At 36.9% G+C, this 12976-nt stretch overlaps 1 protein-coding gene across 1 annotated transcript in view; it reads right to left on the bottom strand.

Annotated features, from left to right (window-relative positions):
* Positions 1-970: 970 nt before the first annotated feature.
* The window catches only part of Morc4 (MORC family CW-type zinc finger 4), a 102006-nt gene continuing 90000 nt past the window's right edge, over positions 971-12976 (bottom strand). The window contains exons 15-17 of the mRNA XM_048796869.1: positions 5970-6666; positions 5376-5659; positions 971-5065 (exon numbers count right to left, since the gene is read on the bottom strand). Of these exons, the coding sequence (XP_048652826.1) occupies positions 4912-5065; positions 5376-5659; positions 5970-6666 (1135 nt within the window). The 3' untranslated portion in view covers positions 971-4911. The remainder of the gene's footprint in view (positions 5066-5375; positions 5660-5969; positions 6667-12976) is intronic.

The following is a 12976-nucleotide window of genomic DNA, read 5'->3' as shown; positions in this document are numbered from 1 at the left end:
ATCTCAGTTCTTCTTTCAATTACCTTGTTTATTATCCAAGCATGTGCTCTCACTTTTGATTCAGAATGTATGGTTCTCAAATATCCTGTCAGCCTAATATAAATCATGATTTAGGGATGTCCTTGTCATGAAACATAAGTCGTTTTTTGAGGCAATCACTTTTGGCTTATCCTGAGCTCATATCCAGCATTCCTGAGCAGACCTCTATGCTTCACTCCTAATAGAGTATTACAGAAAGGGGTTTTAATTCATAATATGGAATCCTGACATTTTATCTTGAGATTGCCCTTGGGACTAAGAACCTGCCAATTATGCCTCAGCCTCTAAATTGTTAGCCCAGATAATTTACAATTACTGACCACGGGCAGCAAATCTTGCTGCCTCCTTGTGCCACAAAGTCTCTGGTCTAGGTCCCTTTCATCCAACAAATATATACTGACCTCTTAACATGTCCCTGGAACTTGTTTCCTTGAGACCTCTTCTGTCTGTTCTTTGTTTTTATATAGCTCTTCTTTCTTCACTTGAAATAAACTAAGACAACTCTTGAAAATACTGAAGCCTCAGATTTTTTTCTCCTTTTGGTTCTTAGTCTCAAGATCTGGTCTCTATAGCCTTCTCCGGGGTTTATTCTATAGTCCTTAGCATTTAAAAATTGCCCAATAGAGAACATCTTCTGGATAATATTCAGAATGTTTGTAGTAAAGAACACCCATATTCCTTTCCTCCTTTGGCAGCCTTTCTAATTATTCACGTCATAGATTAGCTAAAGAGAAACACTAGGCCACTCTGATCACTGCCCGCCCCCAATAACCTGAGCAATGCATTGTCTCAGTCTTTCAGAGTTTATTGCCCAGGATTGTTATCTACCTCACTCATGCTGTATTTATCCAACCCTGTCTATGAATGGGACACTGTTTTACATCCTTGGGGGACAGGAAGATATGAACAAAACACAGTTCCAATCAAAAACTCATTTGTTAGCAATCATTTATTGATTACTATATCCCAGGTACTAAGATAAGAAGTAGAATACAGTCGTTGACAAAAACAGGCACAGCCCTGCCCATCATGCAACTTATCATTGAGGGAGTCATACAGGGATCATGTGTGTTGTGTTTACCACTGCATATCTTGCAGCACACAGTAGGTACTCAATAAATATTTGTTGAATCAAGGTATGTGACCAGATATATAATTATAAATTGCGAGCAATGATATGAGTTGGGAAAAAAAAAAAACAGGAAAAAAATGAGAGAATAATAGAGAAAAAGGAAGGCCTGTCTGAGGAAGTGACATATCAAGACCTGAAGGATAAGGAATAGATAGCCTTGCCATGAATGGAGACACAAGTATTCTAGAAGGAACAGTAGGGGTAAAACATGTCTCAGGAGGTGGAACAGTAAGGGTACAAGCTCTGAGGTATGAAAGAGCTTAGAATGCTTCAGTGGAAAGACCACAGTGAGCCAGGGTAAAAGTGGGGTAGGATAAAAGGATTCACGAAACAAAGTAAAAGAAGTAGATAGTGGTCTTAAAGGATGTTGTAAGGGGTTTGGATTTTATTCTAAGTGCAATGAGAAGTTGTTTAATGGCTTTAAACAGGGAAGTCATAAGATTTAATTTGCATTTTTTAAAAAATCACATCTCTAGTGAAAATACAATTGTGGGAATAAGAGTGGACATAAGAACTCCTGTTATGAGCTATTATAATCCATTGGAGATGGACTAAGTTAGCTATGGTAAAATGAATAGTCAATATATACTTTGGAATAAAACTGACAGACTTGACAGATTGGATGTAGAGGATGAGAGAAGAAGAAAACTAAGGATGACTTCCAGTTTTCCAGTTTAAGCAACTGGGTGGGAGGAGGTGCCATTTTCTATGACAAGGAAAACTGTGGAAGAAAGAACAGTCCTGGGGTATATCACTGTTCATTTTTAACATGTTTTATTTGAAGTGTCTATGAGATATGTAAGTGTAAATGTCAAATAGGCAGTTTAATATTTGAATCTGGAGCTATCTAATATGAAGACTAGACAAGGAAATTTGTGGTAAGAGCCTAATAAGTGACATAAAACTTAAATATTCAAAGGGAAATGTCATGTCTAACTTGGTTAATCAAAGAAATTTGTAGAAAAAAATGGCATTTGAGCCAAAATAAAGATGATGTGGAAGAACACTCTAGGTAAAAGGGAATGGAACAGCAAAGGTAGAAAAGGAGAGAATCTTAAGGCATGTTTAGAAACTGAAAGAGTTCAGTTTGGATGGAATATAGTGTGTGTTTGGAATGTTGGAAAATAAGTCTAGAGAGAGTGGTTGAAGCCAGGTCACAAATGGTTTTGAGCACCATGCTAAGGAATTGGTATTGCATTCAGTGGGCAACTGTCAGCACTAGCAAATCTTTGAACAGAGGCATGACATGATAAAATTGTTAAAAGCCATTTAGTAATATTGAATAGGGTGGACTAAGTGAGAACAGGAAGCAAGGTAGGCCAGTTAAGAATCTATTTAAATTATCAAGGCATGAGATAATAAAGGCCTAAATGTCAACATGGAAATGGAAAGTTCAAAGGCAAATGTGAGAGATATTTGAAAGAAAGATTATGATCATGTTAACCTAACCTTTTCAATGTCTTTGCTTCCACACTAGATAATAGACTCTAGAGTAAGGTTGTAAAACAAGTTCCAATTTCTCCACAGTGGTATTTAGAACTCATGCTGGTATGATTTCATAGTAAACAGGTAACACTTCATATTGTTGAAGTGAATGGACTCACACAGATAACTGTTGCCAGGAAAAAACAACAACAACAACAACAACGTTGTGGGGTCAAGACCATGGGCTTTCAGGGAATGGGCCAGGGAGTAAACTGAAAGCAAGTACTAGTAAAGATGAGTTAAATTTTCCATTATTTTCCTTTTAGAGCTCAATTGCCGGTCCTCCTTCCTACTCTGCCCCTCACTTGTCCAATGAACACAAAGTCTGAACCTTCAACAATCTGAACTTTTCCTTCTACCAGATTCCCATTCATATTATTCATATCTGTACAAAGTCTTATGCCCTCTCAGCCCCCAAATGACAAGCAAATATCACTGAAAAAATGGCTTAATATGCTCCCTATCCCTCAGTAATATTTACACTTAGATAAAATGAGACCTTGACTATCATGATCCAAATATCCAACATGAAAACTAATCATGTGGCAAGTTAAGGTGAGGTGAGGTGGTGTGGCAGTGGCCAGGGATATCTTTAAGTACTTGTTCTAATGGTGAAGCCTGGTTCTGGCCTCCTCCTTTCCCCTGCAATCTCACAGGACTATCTATGATGGGCTTCCTTTCAAATGAGGTAAAATATGTTTGTAAAAGTCTTCTGAAGTAACTCTGCAGAAGAGAAACAGAATGAGTATCCAAAGCATTTTGTCTAGCTAATCCTTTTTGCCACTGCTTGAGCCTACCTTGCTTTTATGTTTCTATACTTCCTATTTTTCACTGTTGATATAGTTTTTTTGATGCTGGGGACCAAACCCAGGGCCTCATGCATGCTAGGCAAGCACTCTACCACTGAGCCACAACCCTATTCCTTGATGTTTTTATATGTTCTTTGTTCAATGTCTTTTGATGAGCACCTGGAACTCTTTGGAGAGTACGACCTATATAAATATAATAAAGCAATGAATGAATAAAACATTTCAATTTACATGAGTATAAGCTTTACTATTTCTGATACTATGAGGTCTATCCCTCACTCAGGATACCCTTAAGGATATATAGGTATATTCTGAGAGACATCAGATAGATCTCCCTACTGTAAAATACTTCTCCCTATAACTGAAAATCTTCAAGTTGGTGATACATATTTAAAATTGATGAATGTTGAAGATTTGTTTTTTAATATTCCTAATTAAAAAGCAAATACCATAGTGGATGGGAAAGTGGGTAGGTAGATGGGTCATGATTTAATCTCAGTTCCCTTTACATTAACCTACCACTCCTACCTAAAACACTTTTCCCATTCTGAATTTTCTGTGTCTTTGTTCATGCATGCTGTTCTTCCAGAGGTAATGCTAAATTTAACCTAAGTAATAAATGGAATATTACATATAGTTTCACAGTCTCTCATTTGATACCCAAATCCAAGTCTAATTGTTCTTTAAAAATAATTCATTTTTTCAAATGTAAGAATATCAAGTTTATTATAGAAAATTTGAAAAAGGCAGGAAGATAGGAAGAAGAAAAAATTATCAACCATAATCCTACCACCTAAAGAACAACACATGTTAACAGTATGGCCATGCTCATTCTTTAAACCTTAGTTTAGGTCCCATTTCTGGTGTGATGCTTTTCTTGAGCTCCCTTCCCCTATTTCTATGTTATGTTTTTACCACTAACTTATATAAACCATATAATTCTGTGGATAATTAGGTAACTTGGTGTCTTGTATTTTCAACTAGATTGTTAGAATCTTAGTAGGCTGAAACCATGAGTACTTCATAATTCATCAAGAAACACCAGGTATGTTGGACCTAGTATTTACTGACTGACCAAAACAAGTATGAACCATTTCAGAAAGGATATAAAATAGGCCAAGTAAAAAAGCTTTCTGATCACCTAGCTTGGTGACTCTTGCTTTTCTGTTCCTGGAATCTTGAAAGTCTATTTAATTGGTTTCTCTGTCTACACCATAACTGAGTGAGCAGCAGACTGATTAAGATCCAGGATTTACTCAAAGATTCTCTACATATGGCATAAAGGAGACAGAGAGAGAGAGAGAGAGAGAAAGAAGTTTTTTTTGTGTGTGTTTGGGAGGAAGGGAAAAAGAGAAGAGAGGGAAGGCAAGAGAAGAATAGAGAAGTATAGGAAAGAGTATATATAGTACACAGGCTGAAAAGAAAAGAATATATATAGTCTGGTGCTCAATCCAGTATGTGATTTGCCTCCAGCACTGTGTACAGGATCCCATCCACTTGTTCTGAGTCATACCCGATCTCACGAAGCTCCAAGTGAGGGAGGACAGAAGTAAGAAGATAGCTGACGTGGATACGCAGTCGCGTAAGCTTTGCCAAAGCCCTGTATGATAGAGTGAGGGGGCAGGAGAAGAGATGACATGAAGTCATTAGCCAACATAATAAAATGAAGTCCCTTCAAAATGGGCCTACATTCTCAACAATTATGTTTCCATTAGCTAAAAAGAAAGAAGAAAGCACAATGCCACCAAACACATGGAAATTGGGGCTGAGGCTTTCTAAGAAGTAATTATCCAATCCTTGGTGGCCTATGAATTAAGGTTTCCTCCCTTGTCTATGACCATTAACTGGGGGTCCTAAGAGATGCTTCCCATTAGCACTCACAAGCTCATAACTAAACCCTAGTAATTAACCTTTCTAGGTCATCTCCCTCTGGGGTCCGGTAGGAGACCTGAGCCTTCCGTAGCACTTCCAGGTGTGTCTCTGTCTCCTTCAATTTCTCTTGTAATTCTTGCTTTTCCTCTTTGGTTCTTTCTAGTTCAGCTTTCAGAATCTGGAATTCAGCTTGGCGATAACCCATGTGTTTCTTGCTCCAGTATAACCCTTCTGTCTCCTGGGTACTATAGGTCACCAATTCATGTTGAACTTTCTTGAATTCAGAATGCCAGTGATTCCTCTCCTGTTCCAGCTCCTCCACCTGAAGTCCAAGAAAAAAATTCAATGAGCCCACATACTACTGAAACCTTAATAGAGTGCCCAAAATTGTTCTTACTATCTTTACCCTGTGATTCCATTATACATATTCCTCTAATTATAGAAATTTCTTTTCAACCCTAAAATATGGAAGGGAAGCCCATTAGGGCTCACTCAATCTGAAACATACCACAGAATGGTTCACTGACATATTTTGTTTAAAGGCCTCAGAACGTGAAACCATCAGAGCACCAACACCCCATACCCTTGATTACAATGAGCTCTAATTCCTAATGGTAAGATGTTGCCCAAACCTTTTGCTGGAACAAATTTCTTTCAGCCAAAACACGTTCCAATTTTTCTGTGGTTCTTTTCAGTTCTTCCAGTTCTCTCTGGTTCTTCATCTTTGGTGTATTACGACCTCCACTCTCCTCATAGCCTCTTCCTTTCTCCCCAGTGGCTGTAGCAGAGGTCACAGAAGAATAAGGCACTGGGTTCCAGGATTCAACAGTTTTTCTTCTCTCAGCAAGCTCCTCTCTGTTAAAAGGGATTAGCTGAATGGGGGCCCCTGAATCTCTAACACCTTTTGCAACACCAACAACAGCTACAAAAGGTCCCTTGTTCACTTCTTCTTTGTTTATGTTTGTGCTACCTCTATTGGATTCTCCTCTATTGGATTCTTCTGCTACCAATCTTGGCATCTGATCTTCTAATTCTTCAGGAAGCAGGGACCCTTGGCGTTGGTCTTGGGCCCCTGGATATAGAACTGATGCTTCCCTATTCTGTCCTGTATTCTTGTTTGCTTCTGGGTATTCTGGGAAAAGGCACGGTGGTGTACTTCTCTCAGAACTTGATTTATCGTGGCTGTTCTCCCCTTCTGCGTAGGCAACAGCTGCCTCTACCCTCCTATAAGATCCAGGCATGGAATAATCCAGGGGAGATGTTGGCATCTCATTCTGGAGCCTTCTTCGTTTTTCCACAGGTTCCTCACCTAGAATCCATTTGTACTTACTGCAAGAAGAGAAAATTAAATTGTAAGTGGTCACAATATATGTTAAGCATATTCTTATGCTATGGAGCCCCTCCTCAAATTTTCCATATTAAAACTGCCTTTAGATGTCACTCACCGATTCTTTCATAAGAGAAATATATCTGGTAAACTATGGTTAAATCATTAAACTATGGGTTAGCAGTTATATTCCCCTTTTCTTTATAAAATCACCCAGCCTCATGTATGTCATTAGAGTAACAAACAACAACAACAACAACAACAACAACAAAAACAGACCAGTATAGCAACTTTACCTACAAGCCTCAATCCCTTCATTCATGCAACCAGCTGAGTTAGTAACTGGTTTTAAGGGAGAGGTGAAGTTGAAAGGTTTAAAAGGTTAGTATCTGAATAAAACAGGACTAGGATGAACTTGGTAAAAATTCTAAAAATTGATTTGAAACCAACCTGACTTAGAAGTTTCCTAAATGCAAGTAAAGGAAAACAACAAAAAATATACACACAAAATACCCTAACAGAAGAATGGACTTAAAAGGTCATAAAAATCTACTGGTATATGCAGAGAATAAAACAAGCTTGTTAATTTTAAAGTGCCACAAAACCTTCCAGTATCAAAGACTTATGCACATTTTTTATATTGCAATAGAACACTATATGATTGTTTTGCTAGCCAAGGGAATTGTGGCTATTGCCCATTATTCACTTGTAAAAGTTAATTAAAACACAAGGCACTAGTCAGAAACAAAGAAAGTGAATTATCCAGTTTTAGTCATTTCCCCATTGTGACAAAAAACTCCCCTTGGTCAGGCACAAACAGGCACTCCCTTAGTTTTTCAGAGAAGCCCAAGATGACAGCCTCAAATCGCCTTTCATTTTTGGCTGCCATAAGCACTATTGGTTGAAGCAAAACAACTGGTGCTAGAGAAATCCACAGGCAATTTTATATCATTCAGCAGGATGGGAACCCCATTGTCGTCCTTATAATTATCCTCTTTCCAATAAACAAAAAAATTCAAGGTAAAATCAACTTTCAAACTTCTTTTTTTTTTAAATTTTTTGGTACCAGGAATTGAACTCAGGGGCACTCAACCACTGAGTCATCCCCAGCCCTATTTTGTATTTTATTTAGAGACAGGGTCTCACTGAGTTGCTTAGCACCTCACTGTTGCTGAGGTTGCCTTTAAACTTGCGATCCTCCTGTCTCAGCCTCCAAGCCACTGGGATTACAGGAGTGTGCCACTGCACCTGGCCTTCAACTTTCAAACTTCTAATGAGAAAGAATCAGGCATATTATTTGCCACATCATAGTACTTCAAGGTTGCCCACATATCTGTAATTTCTTAGAACATCTGTAAGACATCCTAAACCTTAGCTTCTTTTGATGCCCTGTATGTTCTTCAGAAATAAAAACTGGCTTGTCATCTCAATAGACCTGTGTTGGCCTTAAAGGAAGAGCAAAAGAATTTAGGGGCTATGTAAGAACAAATGCACCCATATTTAAATATGTATAAGGGCCACTAGAGATGGTCCATTTAGCTCTGGTATTGAGTAAGACAATAAAACAATCAGTTGGCATGAAAGAAGGAAATGCATATATAATAGCAGATAGCATTAACTAAGTTTTATGAAAGGCAATAAAAGTCATATTATTTGCCTTATCTTCATTTTTCCACCTTTAAGGGTTCTGTCCTTAACTATCGTTTCTTCTGACCCTGTATTCCTTCTTGGTAACCCCATACAACCTCTGGGCAATAACTTCTACCTTCTCTCAAGTTTTGAGATCTAGTATTGGATTTTCAACTGCCCATCCCATGTTTTTTTTTTTTTTTTCCTGGATGTTCCATAGGTATCTTAGTATATATAAAATTGACTTTTCATGTTTACCTTCAAATCTGCTCCTTCTCCTGTTTCCTATTTGTGTTACCACCATCAGATTGTAATTTTTACAGAATTTTATAGTCATTTATTTATTTATTTCTGAGAGAGAGAGAGAGAGAGAGAGAGAGAGAGAGAGAGAATTTTTCAACATTTATTTTTTTAGTTTTCAGCGGACACAACATCTTTGTTTGTATGTGGTGCTGAGGATCAAACCCTGGCCGCATGCATGCCAGGCCAGCATGCCACCGCTTGAGCCACATCCCCAGCCCCTTTATAGTCATTTATAAACTATCAAGCTCTCATTGCTTCTCCTGGTCTATTGCAGTAACTTCCTCTGGTCTCTGGTTTCCCTTTCTTTCACTTCTAGATCACCTACTGCCATGTTAATCTTCCTAAAGCATTGCTCTGATTATGTCACCTCTCTATTTAAAACCCTTATTTTCTACAACATAAATGCTCTAATGTCTTAGCTTGGCATTGGCCTCTGTGACAAATAATAGGAAACATTATTCAGCACTTTGTGCCAGACAGCGTGATAACTGTTCAACATGTATATTCTCATCTAAATCATCTCCCAATAACCTTGAGGTAAATGGTATTACTATCTCAATTGTTTTTTTTAAGAAAATGCATTAGAAGAGGTCAAATAATTTTCTGAAGTTAGCTAGTAAGTAATAGAGCTAGAACACAATTTGGCCCTAACTTCATCTCCCATTACCCACTTTACAAACACCAGCCAAAATGAAAGCCCATGGTTTTTCTTATGCTGCTCCTTTTGATAAGAAGGCCTTTGTCCTTCCTAACACTGCATATCTAAAAGCAGTTCAAATGCTACTTCTGAATTCCTATAAAACTTTTTAGTGCTCTCTTATAATATGTATTGATCACTGTATAATGTATATGTGTGCATGTATGTATGTCTTTTAGGTACTCTACTAAAATATCAAAGCATAACACCCTTGACTAAGGGAAATTAATGAAGTATGCCAGACACAGACAAGGGGAAAAAAACATTTCATGTAAGTGGCCAACAAGAATGAACTGTTACATAAATGAAAGAAAAATAATTGGATTTTACTTATTGCGTCTATACTTGTCTGGAAAGTCTGGCTCTTCCCTCTAAGAATTGATTCTCATTCTAGACTTATATTCACTCATTTAGGAAAGATTAATTAGGGGTTTTATATCCTAGGAATTCTTCTCCAACTGTGTGGTTTCTTCTCATTTTATTGCTTATTTTTGTCATATTCAACAATGTCACTTTATATATACATTTTAGTAATTTACTCTTTGAAGTATTTTACATTTTATTGACAAAAAATACATATACTATGCTTCTACTCCTTTAAAATGTTTTCTGAGAGGTTTCTATATTTGACCACTATCAATTTAGTATTTCACTAACCAAGAGAGAGATGCTAAATTCAAATTAGGATATTTTATTTTTAAAATTCACTCACTCCACATTTCCTACAATGCTTAAGGCACAATGATAGCTAAGAATAAGGACCAAAAACATGTCTCCTCTATAGTGCATATACTTATACTCAAGATTAAACATTTTTAACCTCTTTATTGAGATATAAAGGCCATAAATCCACCCATTTAAAGTGTACAATTCAATGGCTTTAGTATATTCAGAGTTGTATAATCATCACACAATCTAAGTTTAGAAAATTTATATCATCCCAAGAGAAACCTCCATGCATTAGTAGTCACTCTCCATACTTCCACCTACTTCTCAGCAACCACTAATCTAATTTTGGTCTCTATATATCTGGAATAGCAAACTGATTCTAGGCACTTCATATAAATATTGTTTTGAGATTGGGTATTACTATATTGCCCAGGTTGGCCTTGAAATTGTGAGCTCAACTGATCCTACTATATCAGCCTCCCGAGTAGTTGAGACTATTAGTATGCATCACCATACCCAGCTTCTTGTGGTCTTTGGTTCATTTTTATTTTCAGTTTTTTTTATAATGCTGGGATTCAAACCTAGGGCCTTGCATGTTAGGCAAACACTCATACTGAGCTACATCTCCAGCCACTTTTATGGTTTTTGCAATTGTCTTCTTTCACTCAGTGTTTTCAAGGTTCATATATGTTGCAGCTAGTATCAATATTTCATTGCTGCTATGTTGTGGATAATGTTTGAGTGGGTCTCCTAAAGGTACACATGCTGAAATTTAATCTCCACTGTGAGATATTAAGAGGATGAAAACATAATTCAACTATAGTATTTAGAGGTAGAGTTTTAGGGAGCTGATTAGGATTAGAAAAGATAATTAGGGCCAAGCCCCCAGGATTAAATACAAGTGGCTATACAAGAGAGAGAGATCAGAGGATACAGATGTAGACAGACATGGGCACTAACCTGTCTCTTGCCATGTGAGGGCTTATAACACCTCAGGACTCTGTCAGAAAGATGGCCTTTACTAGAGCTGGTGTCATACTATTTCAATTTACAGCCTCTAGAACTGAGTTAAATAAATCCATTTTCTTTATAAAGTTACCCAGCCTTAGGTGTTTCATTCATTATAATAACCAAAAAACTATTATAATTCTTTTTATGGGTGAGTGATATTCTATTGTTTGGATATTAATCAATTCATCAGTTGACAGACATTTAAGTGGCTTCCTTTTTTTTTTTTGGTACTGGGGACTGAACCCAGGTGAGGGTCTCATGGTAGAAAGTGGAAGAGCAAGCAGGCAAGGACAAAGAGATTACATGGGTAAGAGCTATATCCCCAGTCCTTTTTAAAAAAATATTTATTTTTTAGTTATAGGTGGGGACAATATTTTATTATTTTATTTCTGTGTAGTGCTGAGGATTGAATCCAGTGCCTCACACATGCTAGGTGAATGCTCTACCACTGAGCCACAGCCCCAGCCCACATGCCCAGTCCTTTTTATTATTTTTATTTTGAGACATGATCTCACCAAGTTTCCCAGGTTGGCCTTGAACTTCTGATCTTCCTGGCTCAACCTCCAACAGGGTCTCACTGAGTTACACAGTGCCTCACTTCTGCTGAGGCTGGTTTTGAACTCATGATCCTCCTGCCTCAGCCTCCCAAGCCATTGAGATTATAGGCGTGAGCCACTATATCCAGCTTAGCTTTTTGTTTTCTAGGTGTCATGTCTTCTTCTTTATTTTATTTTATTTTATTTTTTTTATTGTTGGTTGTTCAAAACATTACATAGTTCTTGATATATCATATTTCACACTTTGCTTCAAGTGGGTTATGAACTCCCATTTTTAGCCCATATACAGATTGCAGAATCACATCAATTACACATCCATTGATTTACATATTGCCATACTAGTGTCTGTTGTGTTCTGCTACCTTTGCTATCCTCTACTATCCCCCCTCCCCTCCTCTCCCCTCCCCTCTTCTCTCTCTACCCCCTCTACTGTCCTTCATTTCTCCCCCTTGTATTATTTTTCCCTTTCCCCTCATTTCCTCTTGTATGTTCTTTTGTATAACCCTGAGGGTCTCCTTCCATTTCTGATCCTCCTTTATTGGTTCTCTTTTTATATTTTATGGATGTTTTCTACCATAATATTTATAAATCCAACAACAGTATATTATTATTATTATTATTTTAGTCAATGTTATGTTTTTTGGAGAAAACCCAAAGAAGTAAGCAGAGCAAGTATATATTTATAGATTTTTTTTTGTATTAGCCTTATTTTTTTTAGGTTCTAGGAATTAAACCCAGGAATGTTCTACCATGAGCTATATTCCCAGCCATTTTTATTTCATTTCATTTTTATTTTGAGACAGGGTCTTGCTAAATTGCTGTGCTGGGCTTTAACTTATAATCCTCTTGCCTCGGTCTCCCTTGTTGCTGAGATTACAGGCATGTGTCCCCACACCTGGCTGTACCAGCATTTTTATTTATCACTTTTTTGTTCTTTGATTTCTGACTATGGATCTGAATCAATATTTCATATTATTTTCTTATTACAGTACAGCTTTGTTCCCATCCAACTCCTTCATATTGTCATGGTCAAATATATTTGTATACCTTAGAAGCCCAATGACAAAATGATACCTGCAATTATATAAAAATATGTATTGTTTAATGTAGTTATTCTTTAAACTAGTTAAGAATAGAAAGAGGAGAAATATGCCATTATAATGCCCTTTATAATTAGTAATTTATAAATAACTTTTTTAAAAAAGTTACCTTTACCAGTACTCTTTGCTTTTTCATATGAATTCAGATTACAGTCTGGCATCAGTTTGCTTTCACCTTGGATAACTTCCTTTAGTATTTCTTATAAGAAAAGTCTTCTAGCAACAAATTTCTTCCAATTTTTGTTTACCTGGGACTACATTTATTTTATCTTCATTTCCTAATGCAAATTTTACTGGAATAAAAATTCTTGGTTGACAAGTCTTTTTTTTTTTTTTTTTTTTTTTT

Source organism: Marmota marmota, unplaced genomic scaffold (genome assembly GCF_001458135.2).
Source record: "Marmota marmota marmota unplaced genomic scaffold, marMar, whole genome shotgun sequence".
NCBI lineage: Eukaryota > Metazoa > Chordata > Mammalia > Rodentia > Sciuridae > Marmota > Marmota marmota.
Note: the sequence above shows the minus strand (reverse complement) of the source record. Positions and strands in the feature narration are given on the sequence as shown.